General features: G+C 36.6%; 1 protein-coding gene across 1 annotated transcript in view; it reads left to right on the top strand.

The window, feature by feature from the left end:
* PACS2 (phosphofurin acidic cluster sorting protein 2) overlaps positions 1 to 18,504 on the top strand; it is a 348,311-nt gene that overhangs the window by 253,770 nt on the left and 76,037 nt on the right. The window contains exons 13-16 of the mRNA XM_036750543.1: positions 2,455 to 2,587; positions 5,429 to 5,533; positions 6,500 to 6,606; positions 14,972 to 15,126. Of these exons, the coding sequence (XP_036606438.1) occupies positions 2,455 to 2,587; positions 5,429 to 5,533; positions 6,500 to 6,606; positions 14,972 to 15,126 (500 nt within the window). The remainder of the gene's footprint in view (positions 1 to 2,454; positions 2,588 to 5,428; positions 5,534 to 6,499; positions 6,607 to 14,971; positions 15,127 to 18,504) is intronic.

Below are 18,504 nucleotides of genomic sequence, written 5' to 3'. Positions count from 1 at the left end.
AAGGACCAGGTTAACTAAGTTGAGAAAGGCTCCATCACTAGGTTGACTGCAACTGACTGGAGTGGTGTTCAGCTACAGCAACTATCAAAGATCATCTACTAAGTTATACTGAGGTTACAGTCTGCATTGGGGAGGGAAGTACTTACACTGAAAAAATTGAAGATAGCCAAAGTATTCAAGTGTGCTTTCACAAACTGCTATGCTGTCTTATATGTTTATCTCAAATTCAGTTCACCTTTTTCTAGGAAGCTTTTTAAGGCCCTGTATATCTGGCTTTTATTATGTGTCTTTTGATTCAAATACTTTGAATTTAAATACTTCAGACTAATTTAAGTAAACTAAGGTTGAGGTAATCCTAATATTTTGTTATTCTTTTTCTTCTTACTGTATTCTATCAAGATATCTATGAGAATTTTTATCAGAAATTATATCTGGTAATAAGCAGGTTGAATTTTTATTACATTGTGGATGTACTATTAATAGTGGTTTTGTTGATATTTGTCTTCATTGTGATTCTTTTGTAGAGCTAATATGTAATTACTTGGAAGCATAATATTTCAGTTTTTCATTCAACTTTTTGAAACATTCCCATGGAGGAGATGATTTGGGGTGAAAACAAAGGGAGGGAGACATTTTTAATAAGTTCATCAGCTGTGTGAGGTCATGTTTCTATTTTCTTTCTTTTTTTTTTTGGAGGGGGGAAGGCAGGGCAATTGGGATTAAGTGACTTGCCCAAGGTCACACAGCTAGTAAGTGAGTCAAATGTCTGAGGCCGGATTTGAACTCAGGTCCTTCTGACTTCAGGGCCAGCACTCTACTCACTGCACCACTCTATTTTCTTTTTTTATTAATTTATCTTAAACTTAAATACACAGTAAAAAAAAGAAAAAGAAACATAAACACAAAATACGAAAAGGAAAAAAAAGGCATTGCCATGTGCACAGCAGAACATAAGAGAGGATTCAAAATATACAGCAATAAATTTCCATTTCAAGAAAGCCTATAATATAAAAAATACTGCACATTGTGTTCGGAGCTGTCCATCATTTTCTTCGTTGCAAATTTTCATTTGTTCTCTGCTGTGTGCTTTTTACTTTGTTCTTTTCCCCCCTTCCTCCCCCACTCTCCCAAGAAGGCTACAATTAAGGATATGTGTATGTGTATACAGACAGACATGTATATATGTGTGTGTGTGTGTATATATATATATATGTATATGTATATACATATAAACACAAGCGTATACACATATGTACTTAGATATCTATAATCAGTACTCATATGTAGACATATATATTCATATGTATCTACGTAAGACTATGCTATACTTGTTTGTCCTCTGTTTCTCTGAGGGTGGATGATGTCTTTCTTCATAAATCCAAGTCTTTCCATATCTTTCTAAGTTCACCAACTCATTTCCTACACCACAGCAATATTCCAACCTTATACTATCTAGTTATTCTAAAAAGTGTCAACAATATTGATTAATGTATAATTTCCCTGTTTTTCTTTGGATTAAGAGATCATGATTACTACCCCCTGCTTTTTTTCCAATATATTCTACTCCTGATCTTTATTTTATTTTTGTGTGTATCTCTTATTTCCTATACCTCCTAACTCCCCTACTTCTACCCACTACCTTGTCCTCCTATTCTTCCCTTATCCTCCCCCCATCTTGTTTCTGTCTGAATTTAGAAGACTTTTATAGCCCTCCAAATATATTTGTTATTCCCTCTTTATCACTTTCCTGTTAATCTAAGACACTCTTCTGTTCCCCCGCACCCCCCTCCCCCGTTCTTTTCCCTCACCCTCTTATTTCTTTATAAATTTAGAAGATTTTTGTTCCCTTCTGAAGTATATATTGTTCTCTGTTTAACCCAGGTCTGATGTGAGTAGGGTTCCCTCTAAAAATCCCTCCTTTATCCTCTCCCACCTCCCCATCCTCTACTCTTTTCTTTCTTTCTGAATTTAGAAGACTTTTGTGCCATTCTAAATACATATGTATTCTTCCCTTTTTAACCCATTTCCAATGAGAGTTGGGTTCCAAAACTACCAGCCCTCCTCCCCCATCTAATTCCTCTGTGTCTGTTCTTCCTCCTTCATCCTTCCTCATTTGTATAGCATGTTACACTTTTTATCTTTTCCTAAACAGTTTTACTTTTTAGAATCACATCATACTCAGGTCTACCCCAGTCTTTCTTATGAACTACCCAATTACTAATAACAATCTTAGACATACATTTTACATTTCCTCATATAAAAAGTAAATGATCTGTCCTTATTGGGCTTTTTCTACATCAAAATCTTGGCCTACCATGGGTGGGCAAGTATTTGGTGGTTAATGGATATTGGACACATCAGTGTCGTTTCTTAGGTCAGAACAACACCTGAACAATCTGCTTCCATGATCAAAGTTTTTTTTCCCCTCATATCTATCCTTTATTGGCTCTGCAGGACAGAGGGAAAACAGACTGGCCGGCGTGGTCGAAGCACTTCACTGAAAGAAAGACAGCCTGTGAGGCCACAGAATGAAAGAGCTAACAGTCTGGATAATGAGCGCTCACCAGACACTAGGAACCACTTACAGGTAAAGATAACTTAGCCTATGGTTCCATCTTTTCCTTTGGTTTGGGAAGGGAAAGGGGGAAATTAGTATATTCATTTGGCTACAGAAGTGGTAGTAACAATTGCATTAAATCTAAGAATAATGCTTACTTCCAAGGAAAAGCACTAAGATGAGACAGAAGAGACTTTTACCTAATGATGGTTAAGGGGACAGACTGAGATAGATTGGCTTGGAGGTCTGTGATAACCCAAATTAGAAGACCTCTCTCCTAAGTACCGGGAGAGGGACTAGAGAACATTAGAAGAACATGAGCACTCTTTAAATTTGCACTTAAGGTAAAAGTAGAGGTGGTGAATTTTATCTAAGACCTTTTCTTGGGAGAAAAAAAAGCGTAATGCCCCATTTTTGTTCGAATAATGAAACAAAGTAAATGTACAAGTATTCACAAGACACAGAATTATCCTAGAAGAACCAACAAGCAAAACTGCTGCTCTCAATCCAGCTTACTGACAAGGAGGATCTGGTTGATGATATAGAAGACACAGGAACCTTGAAGAGAAGTGGAAACTCTACTTAGAATAAAAAGAGGAAAAACATGGATAATGTGACATGTACCTTAGATTTTTAGGAAAGTAGTCAACCAGTAAGTCAGTAAGCATTGATTAAGCACCTATTGTGTGCCAGGCCCAGTACATATACTAAATGAAGCAATCCCTACCTACAAGAATCTTATATTTTAACAAATGACTCAACAAGGACATCTATTTAAAAGTACATGGCAGGGAGTGCAGCTAGGTGGCACAGTGAGTAGAGCACCAGCCCTGGAGTCAGGTATACCTGAGTTCAAATCCAGCCTCAGACACTTGACACACTTACTAGCTGTGTGACCTTGGGCAAGTCACTTAACCCCAATTGCCCTTCCCCCCCGCAAAAAAATTTTTTTTTTAAATTAAAGTACATACAGAATAAATAGGCTAATACAAGGAAATGCAAATAATTAAATACAAGGTAATTTAAAAGAAAAGACACTGGAAGTGGGGTTCAATAAAGGTTTCACAGAGAATGTAATATTTTTATTGTGTCTTGAAGAAAGAGAGGGATGCTGCGAACTGAGGATGAGGAGGGAGTACATTCCAGGCCTTGCAGAAAGCCACTGCAAAGGCATAATGTGTCATGTGTAAGGAATATAGAGAAGGCAGGAATATGAGGGAGTAATATACAATGAGGCTGGAAAGATAGGTTGTGGCCCGGTTGTCAGGGCCTTTAAAAGCTCATGAGGAAAGTTTATATTTGATGCTAAAAATAACAGGGAACCAATGGGGTTGAGCGAGTACAGTATTGATACTGTCAGAACTTTAGTATAAATATTTATATAAACGGAAACAAAAGAAATCTAATGGGAGAAATGTTCTGGACAGAAACACAGCAAGATTTAATTGGATATGTGGGAAGAAGGAAAGTCAAGGATAATGTTGAGATGCCTTTGACAGAAATAGGGAAATTTAGAAAAGGGGAGGAATTAGGGATGGGAAAAATAAATAAGTTCTATTTTAGACATGTTGAGTTTGATATGTCTTAAATTTCCGAAAGGTAATTTGTGTGTGATTGAATCTCAGGAACTGCATGGATGTGTATATGTATTTTTCATTTATGTATGTCTGTGAGTCACCTGCATAGGGATGATAATTAAATCCACAGAATGTGTGATAGATGATGAATCAACAAAGGAGACCAAAAAAAACATGGCTAAAGAGGTTGAAGTAGAAAACCAAAAGAGAAGAGAATATCCAGGAAGAAAGAACAGTCACCAGTGTCAAATTCAGGACATGAGGTCACGAAAGTTGAAAACTTAAAAAGGAAAAAAAAGATTTAACAATTAAGAGATCATTGGTAATGTTAAAAGAAACAGGCTTCAGTTATTGGAAGCCAAATTGCAAGAATTGAATAAGTAAGAGGAGAAGAAATGGTGACAATGAGTTTGGCAGGCAAACAGAGAGCAAAGAGGTTTACAAATCAGAGATAGCAGGAGGGGAAAATTTATGTCAAGTCAATTTGTAGCTTGATCCACAAATACTAGGGGGATCTACTCTGGAATTTACAACTAGCTGGGAGATACTTATCATTAAAGTCCAGCCAGAAATTCTTTTAGCTCTAACCAGTCATTTGGGTTAAATTTTTGGAGGTCTCGACTAAATTCCACAATAAAAGAAAATCTCCAGCCATGATTTTCTTTCCAAATAAAATGGCCATTTTGGAGCCAATAGAAAAGAAATTTAAAACTTTTGACAACGTTAAATGTAGAGTAACACCAGATAATCCAGAGAATCTCAATGCCTTTTGAAGACTGGTAAATGACTTTGCCTCTGTACAACGGGATCAGAGTCATTATGCGTCTGGCCAAATCACAACAAAGGAAGAATTTTAAATGTAGATATACTTGTAAAGGAGGTTCTTTCAACAACACAGAAAGAAAACCGGCCCATAAATGCAAACACCTAAGGAGGAAGGGAAAAAAATCAATTTTTGCATCTGTCTTGACATTGTCATACATACCATCAATCATAGATATGCCACTATGAGATTTAGAAATCATCTAGTCCATCCTTCCCATTTTACAGATGTGGTAACTGAGGCACAGAGAGGAAGTGACTTAATCATTGGCCATAAGGGTTTATAAAATTTTTTTTGCATATTTGAGTATCTTCTATGCCATCTAATATGTGATTTAAAAATGTATTCATACAAACCAGTTGATGTTTCCTATTTATCTTAATTTTGTTGGGTAATGTTGCCAACTTCTAAAACTAAGAAAAATAAAAAAGAACTAAGTTGTAGCGTTTTTTTCATTGTTTTTTTTATTAGATCCCAAGAAAAACTGTATATGACCAATTAAATCACATCTTAATTTCTGATGACCAGCTGCCTGAAAATATAATTCTTGTTAATACTTCTGAGTGGCAAGGACAGGTAAGAAGAAAAACACTCTTGTTTATATCATTTTATCCTTTTTTCCTTCAAAGTTAGGATTGGTTCTAGGGTAGGGAAGGATAAAATGAGAAAATAGATGCAGATTCTTCTGGTATAATTGAACAAGGTTGTTTTCAGATTTTCTATGCACTACTGGTAATACCTGACATAGTGTTATCTGCATAGTTTATGGTCTGTAATTGATTTGACCCACCCTTCCCATCAGATCTATTTCCTAATGCCATACAAAGTAAATCTCCTTTAACCCAGCCACATTTCTAGCCATTGGAATCTGACCTAGTCTTCACATTCTCCCTTGTCATCATTTGTTTACCACTTTTGTCCAGGGATGTTATATAAAGCCATCCATCCATTTGTCATGAATTGGATAACTTCTAAGGTGCCTTTCAATTCTGTGATCCTATAATTAATTTCAGCAAACATCAAATTTATGTGCTAGGTGCTGAGGATACAAAAACAAATGAGACAGTCCTTGGCCTTGAGGAACTTATATTATTTTGAACAGATAGAACAAATACACAAAAAAGCATAATATAAGGAAAATTCATTCATGTCTTTACTATTAAACTATAAGTTCCTTGAGGCCAGTGACTTACTGCATCTTATATCAATTTGTATCCTTCATAGAATCTAGCATAGAACCCTGGATATACTAGGAAATGTTTTTTGAATGTGAGAATAGGTCATTTTAATTAGACTAAAATATAATTAAATCTAATCAGAGCTCAAAGCGAAATCCTATTTTGTTCATTTTCCTTTGGTAAAATGGGGGCCTTGCAGGGAGAGACTTTGAGTGAAAATTTTCTGACAAGAATTATTCTCGTGTATGTATACACAAAGAATTCTCCTATATGTATATATAAGATTACATGTGTATATATTAATACAAGATTTTATATATACATATATGTGTGTGTGTATGTATATAATATTGTTTAATCTTAGTTCCTTTCAGATGTCTTACAAAAGCACACCCTTCCAGTGGTCTGCACATGTTCTTCAGCAGATATTCAGGCAGCTTTCAGTACTATTGTCTCACGGATCCAAAGATAGTAAGTCCTTATAATTCTTCTTTTGATCAACCTTGAACTAAGTATATCAGCTCTATAGAAATCTATTTTAAATAGGAATTGCTTCAGTATAAAGCATAGACTATCCTATTACTTAACTTCCTTTCCATAATCTTGACACAGACTTGAAAAATGGTAAGAAACCTGTAGATGTTCACTTTGATAGCAGCTTCATTCCTTACTACAAAATAGATGCTTTTAGGTGTGTGGTGGACAATGGTTTTTTTTCCTTTCAGGTCCATTAAAACACGCTCCTAAGCATAGTAGCAGCAATGCCAAGGGATGGAGGTAGAGTGACTACTATTCTTCACGTAAATCTCAATCTGCAGCAAATGGTGCCAACCATGTTTCAGTAGTAACTCCCCTTCTTGTCGGGAAAATTTCCACAGAAATTGCTACATCATCGTCAGTAGCAGAGGTTTCTGGCTGCAACCCTTAAAAATACTACTTAAAGGACAAGTACTGAGAGATCAGTTCTTTGCTTCATTTTTCAGAGGATGATGGTAGTCACAACCAATGATCAATCACTCATGTAGTGACCACCTTAGTTCAGACTCTTAGAACCCCTCATATGAACTGCTCCAAAAGCCTTCTGATTGATTTCTCTGCTTCAAGTGTCTCCAGTCCATCCTCTACATTGCTGTTAACCTGATTTTCTTAAAGTACAGGTCTAATCATATCCTTCCCCACACTCCTGCCAGCATCTCCCTATGACCTCTAGAATCAAATATAAACTTTTCTGTTTGGCATTCAAAGCTCTTCACAGCCTGACCTTTCTTCTTATATTTCCAATTGTTTTAGACTTTACTTCCCTCTACACATTGTATGCTGAAGCCATACTGGCCTACTTGCTTTTCCTTACACACAGTGTTCCATCTTCTTTCTCAGCACATTTACACTAGTTATCCCCCATACATGAAGGCTTTCTTTCCTTATTTCCACCTCTCAAAATCCCTGGCTTCTTTCAAAACTGGTCTCAAAGACCATATTCTGCAGAAGGCCTTTCCTGGTTCCTCATCTACTAGTACTTTCTCTGAGGCTATCACCCATGTATTCTCTGTGGATCTTGTATGTACCTATTTATGTACATGTTATCTCCCTCACTAGGATGTAAGCTCCTTGAAGACAGGGCTGCTTTTGCTTTTTCTTTATATCTTCAGCACTCAGCTTTGTCTGTCACATAGTAAGCACTTAATGAACGTTTGTTGATTGATTAATTAGGTGCTTTATGACCCAATATTATAGTTTGTTACTCTGGTATAGGAAGAAAAATTCAAAAAAATCCCCAGGAAACAAGACTACCTCATCCTTTGTTAACAAATGCAGATATAATCCACTATTAACTCCATGGGATGTCTAAATTGTTTTATTGTAGTGGAATTTTGTATTTCTAGAGAGGTCCATAAGTACATCTTTAGTAATTATGAGCCCAATATGGGAGAGCTGGAGAGGAAACATATTTGAAACTTGGGCCCTATAAAGTGAATTAGCAAGTGAAAAATGTTTTGAACACAAAGAAGAGACCATTTGTATTAAGAGTGAAAAGAGTCAGACCTGTATTCTGATCTCAGCTCCATATTTATCTGTATTCATAAATATATGCGTGAAGTTTCTTCTATACTCCACTTTGTTGTCTAGCACATTCACACTCCCTTATTGTAGATGACAAGCTAGTAAAAGCCTCACAGCACTCAAGTAGACCCCTCTGTGGAAACCTGTCTCAAGGTAAAATAGCCAAAAAGCTGAAATTATCATGCAGCATTTCTGATTTTTAAGTTCTCTGCATTATGTAGTGAAAAGTACTGCTTTCATACATGGAATATAACGATAACTTATCCTTAATAGCACTTTTGTTTGATTCTAACAATAGCCCTATGAGGAAAGTGTACAGATATTATTATTCCTATTTTACAGCTGAGGAAACTAAGGCTAAGAGAAATTAAATGACTTGCCCAGGGTTATACAGCTGGGCAAGGATTTGAACCCAAGGCTTCTTTACTAAATACAGAATTATAACTACTGTGCCACATGCTGTCTTTCCCTAAAGAATAAGATGACATTTACTTAGTACTTTCACATTTGCTGAACACTTCCTATATATACATCCAGCATCCTAAATTACCCACCCCCTCCACCCCTTATTGTCTTTTGGACATCATGTTTGATGAGGTTATCTTACGGAATCTTAGTAGTAAGCAATCAATCAACAAACATTTATGATGAGACCAGCCAACATAAGGCAGTAGAAGAAAACAACATAGCCAGGTCTTCTGCGTATCTCTTCCACAAAGACCTAGAAAATACACAAGACCAGTACTGATTGATAAAGTAAAAAAAAAAATCAGTTATTTTTCTAGCCTAGGTCCACATAAGGAGACACAGAGATATGCTGACACTGAGGATGGCATCTACTATGAACCATGCCACTATAGAATTTTCCAGCACTATGACTGAAGCAGGGCCTGCTGCTGGCTGTGCATCAAGAAAAGAGGTCTCAGATCCAGCACAATCATACCTGACACTATAGAGAGGAGGAACAAATAACAACCAATAACTCTCCACACACATACATAACCCAATACTGTGTCACAGATCCATTGCAGACTGAGGAGGGGACCTGTGCATGGGACAGAGATCAGAAAGTGGTACAGTCCTGGCAAGGAGTTATTGCAGGCAGTAGACTGTGTACTAAGCTTTGGACCAAGTACAGAAGCAGGCTGCAGCTATCTGCAGCAGAATAACCAGGGTAGAAAATCCAGATCTGAGGTGATTTTGAAGTTATATTACTCTGAATCTAACTTACTGATAGTGGCTGACTCACGCAGCCGTCTTCTAAAGCTACACCCAGGAGCAAGCCCAGACTTGTACCAGTCAGACCCAAACAGAAATCAGGAATTTGTAGAGCTCAGATCAGGAGGGCAGCCCTCATATTTCTAACTTGATCAAAACATTTTAGGCAGTTCCTCAATCTGTTGTCCCTGAGATCCTGGAATGATAACTCACCAAATACTCAGATAGCAGAATAGCTTAGCTATTCCCTCCAGTAGTGTGCAGAACCTGACGTTAAACACAAAGACCAAAGTTAGTAAGTAAGGGTAGAAGAATAAGCAAGCAAAAAAAATAGAATTTAAACATTAAGATCTATTATAGTGAAAAGAACACTCAAGATGCAAACTCAAAAAAAGAAAATGTCTCCAAAAAAACATAGCTTTGGTACAAGTGCACCTAGAATTCTTGGAATAGGTGAGGCAAGAGGTTTTTTTTCCCAAAACAACTGAAAATTATACAAATGTAATGATGTAGCAAAAGGAAATACTTGGAAAGGAAATAAGAGTACAGAGGGAGAAAAAGAAAAGCTATAGAAGAGAGCTATAGAAGAAAGATTGGAATGAGAATTAACAGCTTGGCACAAGAGGTACAAAATCAAGCAACAGACTCCTTAAATACTACAATGGAGCAAATAGAAGTTCATAACACCATGAGACAGCAAGAAGTATCCATTTATTTTATTTCTAAACAGTCATTTCAGTTTATTATTTTTAGCTTTTTTTAAGTTCGAATTACAAATTCCCTCCCTCCTACCCCACCCTCTCCACTACCTACTGAGAAGGCTAGCAATAGGATGTCATTTATACATGTGAAATCGTGCAAAATGTATTTCCATATTAGCCATATTCCCCCCCCCAAAAAAAAAGCAAGAAAAATAAAGTTAGAAAGTCATACTTCAATTTGCATTCAAAGTTCGTTGGTTCTGCCTGGAGGTGGATAGTATTTGTTTTCATCATGAGTCCTTTGGAATTGTATTGATCAGAATAAACAAGTCTTTCACAGTTGATCATCATTACAACATTACTGTTATTGTGCACAATGATCCTCCCAGTTCCTCTCACTTCACTTTGCATCAGTTCATATAGGTCTTTCCACATTTTTCTGAAACCACCCCCTCATTATATTTTTTAATTTATTTTTTTTTTAGTTTACAACACTCAATTCCAAAAGTTTTTGAGTTCCAAATTTTCTCCCCCTTCTCTCCTCCTCCCTCGCCCCCCAGACGACATGTAATCTGATATAGGTTCTGCATATACCTTCACATTAAAATTATTTTCCCAATAATCAAGTTATAAAGAAGAATTATAACCAATGAAATGAACCATGAGAAAGATGTAACAAAACCAAAAATAAGATAAAAGAAAAGAGAGAGAGAGCAAATAGTTTGCCTCAATCTGCATTCAAATTCTGTAATTCTTTCTCTGGATACGGATAGCTCTTTCCATCATGAGTCTTCTGGAGCTGTCTTAGAACCTTGAATTGTTGAGAAGAGCCAAGTCTATCAAAGTTAGTCATCACAGAAACAATGTGTCTGTGCTTGTGTACAATGTTCTACTGGTCCTGCTCCCTTCACTTATCATCAGATCATATAAGACTCTCCAGGTTTTTATGAAGTCCACCTGCTCCTCATTTCTTATAGCACAATAGTATCCTATTACATTCATATATGACAATTTGTTTAGCTGTTCCCCAGTTGATGGGCATCACCTTGATTTCCAATTCTTTGCTATCACAGAAAGAGCTACTATAAATATTTTTGTGCATATGGGTCCTTTTCCCCCTTGTATGATCTCTTTAGGATACAGTACTAGAAGTGGTATTCCTGGGTCAAAGGGTATGCACATTTTTATAGCCCTTTGGGCATAGTTCCAAATCGCTCTCCAGAATGTTTGAATCAGTTTGCAACTCCACCAACAATGTAATAGTGTTCCAATTTTCCCACATCTTCTCCAGCATTTATCATTTTCCTGTTTTGTCATGTTAGCCAATCTGAAAGGAGAGATGTGGTACCTGAGAGTTGTTTTGATTTGCATTTCTCTAATCAGTAGTGATTTTGAGCATTTTTTCATATGACTATAGATAGCTTTAATTTCTTCCTCTGAAAACTGCCTGTTCATATCCTTTGACCATTTATCAATTGGGGAATGACTTGTGTTCTTATAAATTTGACTCATTTCCCTGTATATTTTAGAGATGAGGCCTTTATCAGAGACACTGGTTGTAAAAATTTTTTCCCAGTTTTCTGCTTCCCTCCTAATCTTTGTTGCTTTGGCTTTGTTTGTACAAAAACTTTTCACTTTAACATAATCAGAATTATCCATTTTGCATTTCATAATGCTTTCTATCTCTTGTTTAGTCATAAATTCTTTCCTTCTCCATAAGTCTGACAGGTAAACCATTCCTTGCTCTCCCAAATTGCTTATAGTATCAATTTTTAAATCTAAGTCATCAACCCATTTTGACTTTATTTTGTTGTATGGAGTAAGATATTGGTCTATGCCCAGTTTCTGTCATACTATTTTCCAGTTTTCCCAGCAGTTTTTGAGAAATAGTAAGTTCTTATCCCAGAACCTGGACTCTTGGTTTATCAAAGAGTAGATTACTATATTCATTGACTACAGTGTCTTGTGTACCCCCTCATTATTTCTTATAGCACAATAGTACTCCATCACAATCATATACCACAGCTTCTTCAGCCATTCCCCAACTGATGAGCTTCTCCTCAATTTCCAATTGCTTGCTACCACAAAAAGTGATGCTATAAATATTTTTATACATATAAGTCCTTTTTTATTTTGATCTCTTTAGGACAGGGCTGTCCAAAATGCGGCCTGTATGCCTCATGCAGCACACAGTGTGATTTATGCTGCCTACAAGCATAGAAATTTACATAAATGCTTTATTAAATGAAGCTGAGCTACCACAGAGCTCTCACTAAAATGGCAAATGAAAATATGTTATCTATTGTTTCAATAAAAACCTAAGATTGGACAGACCTAGCAGTAGGTCAAAGGGTATGCATAGATTTGTAGCACTTGGTTCCAAATTGTTCTCCAGAATGGTTAGACCATTGCTTTAATTTGCATTTCTCTAATCAATAGTGATTTAGAGCACTTTTTCCATGACTATAGATAGCTTTAATTTCTTCCTCTGAAAATTGCCTGTTTATGTCCTTTGACCATTTATCCATTGGAAAATGGCTTTTTTAATAAATTTGACTTAGTTCTATAACTCAGTATATATTTGAGAAATGAGGTCTTTATCAAAGAAATTTGCTGTAATTTTTTTTGATATTCATTGCCAATGTTACCTTGTAGCATAATGTGCTTTCCTTTGTTTTTCCTTTTTCTGAGATCATGATTGTTACCCTGCCTTTTTTACTTCAGCTGAAGCATATTAAATTCTGCTTCAGTTCTGTATTTTAGTTCTATTCATCTTTCTGTTTCAAGTGTATCTCTTGCAAACAACACATTGGTGGATTCCGGTTTCTCATTCATTCTCCTTCGGTTATATGGGTGATCACCCTCATCCCATTCACATTCACAGTTATGATTCCTGTGTATTGCCCTTTACCCCATTTTCTTGTTTATCTCTCTCTCTCTCTCTCTCTCTCTCTCTCTCTCTCTCTCTCTCTCTCTCTTTCTCTCTCTTTCTGTCTCCCCCCACCTTCATTTTACCCTGTCCCTCCTCAAAAGCCTATTTTGCTTCTAACTACTGCCTCCTTTAATCCACCCTCCTTTTTATCAAATCTTTGCTTTTCCCCTTTCTTTCCTATTTCCCTATTGGGTAAGTTACATATCTGTACACAACTGAGTTTGTGCATATATATTCTGCCCTATTTGAACCATTTCTGATTAGATTGAGGTCGAAGCATTGCCTACCACCACCTTTCCCCGCCATCATAAAAGTTCTTTCTTGCATGGTTCTTTTATGTGAGAAAAATGTTCCCCATTCTGCCTCTCCCTTCCACGTTCTCTCATTGCATCCCTCTTTCTTGCACCTTCATTTTTTTGGAAATCATTCTAGCATAATTAACTCACACTCATGCCCTCTGTCTATGAAAATTTATTTTATCTGCCCTAACAATTGTAAAGTTTTTAGGAATTATATTTATCATTTTCCCATATAGGAAGGTAAACAGTCTAACTTTATTAAGTCCTTTAAGTCTTGGCTCCCCACTACAAACAAGAAATGTTAAAACAAAGTCAAAAGACTGAAAAATTTCTATAGAGTGTGATATATCTATCTTATGTCAAAAACAAGTAACCTGGAAAACAGATAAAGGGAAGGTAATCTAAGAATTGTTATACTAACTGAAAGCCATGATAAAATAAAAGAGCCTAAATATTACATAATACATTACATTTCAAGAAATCATAGAAGAAAACTGTCCAGATCTTTTAAACAGAGAGCAAAATGGAACTGTAAAGAATCCACCAATCACTGACAATAGGAAACCCTGAAATAAAAACTTCAAAGAACATTATAGCCCAAATCCAGAACCTGAAAGAATTAAAGTATTAAAAAACCATAATCAGGATCACTTGTGATTTTGCAATCACCACCTTACAGGAAATACTAAAGAGAGAAGATCTCGGAATACAATATGTCCGAATGCAAAAGATAAAAACTTATAACTAAAAATAATTTACCCAGAAAAACTGAGTAATCCTACATGGTGGGAAATAGACCTCTAATGAAATAGAGGACTTGCAATCACTCCTGGTATGAAGACCAGTTGCGTAGAAACTAAATATGAATGAGCAATCCATAATAGACTAAACAAGGATAAACTTTTTACTTTCTAATATGAGGAAATGTTGCATTTATCCCTCCAGAACTGTATAACGTTAAGGGTTCACAACCAAACAAAAGATAGAGAAGTTCAGAGCAGGTAAAGTAGACAGTTTTGCTAACATACAATTAACAAATTTTTATTCAAACAAAATCAATGCTGCCAAAATTAGAAGAGAAGCAGGTAAATGGGAGAAAACATTTTTGCAAGCTCTTTTTGTGGTGCCAAAGAAACAGAAACTGAAGGGTACAGTTTTAGAGATACTGGTAAGATTTGTATCAGTTAATGATTCAAAGTGAAGTTTGCAGACCCAGAAGAACAATTTAGACACTAACAATAGTACTGCAAAGAAAACAGATGTTAAAGACTTAGGAACTCTGATCAGTGCAGTGACTTTGGAAGACTCATGATTAACATGCTACTCACCTCCTGACACAGAGAGGTGATAGACTCAGAGTGTAGATTGAAACAAATGTTCTGTTTTGTTTTTTGCGTGGCCAACGAAGGGAATTTGTTTTGCTTGACTTCATTTTTGTTGCCAGGGTTTTGTTTGTTTTCTTTTTCAAGGTGGAAAGGAATGAGGTGAATTTTCATTAATTAATTAAAATTTAATTATGTTTAAAAATAAGCATATTTGGTAAAACTCCTAAAAAGTACTTATTCTTTTCAGCACAGTATGTGGAACGTAGTAAGCACTTAATTAAGTTTGTTGATTGATTCCAGTTGTAACTGCAATTCTCAGCCTCCAAATCCAGTGAAGATTGCTGTAGCAGGAGCTCAGAACTATCTCAGTGCTGTATTGAGGCTTTTTGTGGAACAGTTGTCTCATAAAACTCCTGACTGGCTAGGTTATATGAGGTTCCTGATCATCCCATTAGGTAAGTAAGAAGTCTCATGCAACTCTTAGCATGATGTATTATAGTTATTTGTATATGTGTTTTCCTCCTTAGACTACAAGCTCCTTGAGGGCAGGGACCATGTCTTATTTGTGTATACACATCTTCTAATGCTTAGCAGTATATAATTGTGCTTAATAAATCAATTTATGGGAGTAAAAAAGTTAGACTGGTTTTGTGTAAGGATTTGTGTAAGGATTGTGTGTGTTTATATATAAGAGAAAAGGAGGAGTGTGAATGGATTCAAGAATGATCTTATTTTTGTGGGGCAGCTAGGTGGCAGCATGGATAGAGCATCAGGCCTGGAGTTCAATTCTGGCCTCAGACTAGCTGTGTGATGCTGAGCAAGTCACTTAACCTTGTTTGCCTCAGTTTTCTCATCTATAAAATGAGATAGGGAAGGAAATGGCAAACCACTCCAATATCTGTGCCAAGAAAACCCCAAATGGGATCATGAGGAGTCAGACATGACTGAAAAACAACTGAAAAACAGCAAAATAGAATTAGCTTACCCTTATAGCTAAGATTTTATTTAAGTAATATTTTTATTATTTTCTACTTCCAATCCTGAAATGTAGAGTATTAATAATGCCTAAATTCTCCAAATGTGAAGTAAAATGCAATGTTAATTCCATTAGTTTGTAAATACATTTTTAAAAGCATACAGTAATCTTCTGATAGGATTGAGTTACACAAATGTTCTACTAGGAAATTTTTAAGCTACTGGAAGTTAATTACATGCCATCACATCTCTGACCAAAACTGCCACTAGGCAGCTCCAGGACACACCAAAGTCTCTTTTTAGGAAGTTTTTGCTTATGTTTGCCATGAAGCAGCTGTGCCCTATCCCTAAGCTTGTGAATGCCATAATATCACCAGTCTTGCTATTACAAGTCAGCCCTTCTGCATAGCATTTCCTGCCTCTTGACTGGGAATACACCACCTCCTGCACATGTCTACCTCAAGATGTTTCCTAGGACACCAGGAAGTGAACTGGCACATGGCAAGTGAGCAGTTGCAAGCTGTGCCAAACTCACAAGAGTCAACCTTGAACTTTCTAATCACCAGCTTTTATCAGGGGGCCTCATTAATATTCTACTGGACTTCTCCAATAGTTAGCATTCTCCCATATCCTCTTATTTGACTCCTCCCAATTATAATAAATCATAGAGAACTCCTTTTTCTTCTTTGTTCCTTATCTCACAGCACTCAGATGTCTTTTGCTACTATATTCTCCTTTACCTCTGTTTCACATGAAGAAGTGGCCCTCCCCTCCTCCTTGCCCTCTCCATACACAAGTGATTACGTTCTATTATATCTTCTTCAGCAGACTGCCCCTTCTTTTATCCCTACTATCTCATTAATCTTCAACCACTTCTGTCTACTTGCTGTTCTTCGATTGGCTGCAAACATGCTTATCCTAAAAAAAAATCCTCACTTGATCCTTCTCTCACTTAATATTCCCACTAGCTATATCCTGTATCTCCCCTTTTTTGTAGGTAAACTCCTTGAGAAAGTCATCTACAATAGGTGCTTTCACTTCCTTTTCTTTCTTAACTCTTTACAGTCTGACTTCTCATCTCATTCAAATGAAACTTTTCTTTCCAAAGTTGCCAATGATCTCTTAATTGCTAAATCTAATGACCTTTTCTCATTCCTCATTCTTCGTGACCTCTACATCCTTTGATACTGTCAATCACTCTTTTCTCCTAGATGCCATTCTCTTCTCTCTCTTCATTTTCATGACACTATTCTTTCCTAATTCTTCTCCTGTCTAACTTCTCTCTCCTTTGCTGGATCTTCAGACATATCATACCTTAACCATGAGGATCCCCCAAAGGCCTTCTTCTCTTCTCCTTACCCCATTCTATTTCACTTGGTAATTATATCAGCTCCCATGGATTCAGTCATCATTTCCATACAAATGACCCTCAGATCTACTTATCCAGGTCTAACTTCTCTCCTGACCTCCAATCTTACACCTCCAGCTACCTATTAGACATCTCAGACCATGTCCCATAGATATTTTAAATTCAAAATGTCAAAAACTGAACTCATTTTCTTTCCCCCAAAACCCTCTCCTCTTCCTAAGTTCAAAGTTAGTGTTGAAGGTAGCACTGCCCTCCTAGTCTCTCAGGCTGACAACCCAGGTATTATCTTAGACTCTTTGCTTTCTCTCACTCATCATGTCCAGTCGCTTGTCAAGTCCTCTTGTTTCTCCCTTCTTAACATTTCTCATATATGCCTCCTTTTGTTTCCTGACATTGCAACCACCCTGATGCAAGCCTTTATCCCTTCATGCCTGGATCAATAGAATAACTGGCTAATCTCCACTCTAAACCATCCCCCACTCAGTTCACAAATTGGTCTTACAGTTTGCTGGTCCAGCCATATCATATTGTTCACTAAACTCCAGTGGCTCACTGTTACCTCCAGGAGCAAATATAAAATCACTTGTTTGGCTTTTAAAGCCTTTCATAACCTGGCATGTTCCTACCTTTACAATCTTCTTAAATGTCATTCCTCTCCACAGACTCTGCAGTCCAGTCACTGGCCTCCTTGCTATTTCTCAGTCATGACATTCATATCTTCTAACATTTAGCAATTATTTTCAAACACTTAGAAGTGTTTTCTCTGGCTGCCCCCCATACTTTGAAAACTCTTCTTACACCATATACAAGCTCCGAGTGGATGCATAATTTAGAGATAAATAATGACATCATAGACAAATTAGCGAAGCTAGGAAGAAATGACCTGTCATTTCTATGGATAGGAGAAGAGGTTATAACCAAACAAGAGATAGAGAAGATCACAGGAGATAAAATAGACAGTTCTGATCACATACAAATAGAAAAATTTTGTACAAATAAAACCAATATAGATAAAATTAGAAGAGAAGCAGGTGAGTGGAAAAAAAATTTGCAACAAGTTTCTTTAATAAAGATCTGATTTCAGGGGCAGCTAGGTGGCGCAATGAGTAGAGCACCGGCCCTGGAGTCAGGAGGACCTGAGTTCAAATCCGGCCTCAGACACTTGACACATGTACTAGCTGTGTGACCTTGGGCAAGTCACTTAACCCCAACTGCCCAGCCAAAAAGCAAAAAAAAAAAAAAAAAAGATCTGATTTCTAAGATACATCTAATGTTTCTAAAAACTGAGTCAGAGTCACAAGAAAAAGAGCCATTCCCCCATTCATATATGGTCATACCCTTGACCTTGCCATCATGTGTTCCACTTCCGTGTTCAAGAATTCCAAAATTCCTTTATTCAGTCATAATATTTTATCTTTCCATTTCTCCCTATGACTTGCTCCTCCTAAACATACTTTTTATTCTTACCATCACTTACAGTCTTTCCATC

This window comes from Trichosurus vulpecula, chromosome 3 (assembly GCF_011100635.1).
Source record: "Trichosurus vulpecula isolate mTriVul1 chromosome 3, mTriVul1.pri, whole genome shotgun sequence".
NCBI classification, from domain to species: domain Eukaryota; kingdom Metazoa; phylum Chordata; class Mammalia; order Diprotodontia; family Phalangeridae; genus Trichosurus; species Trichosurus vulpecula.
This window is presented reverse-complemented; position numbering and strand designations above follow the sequence as displayed.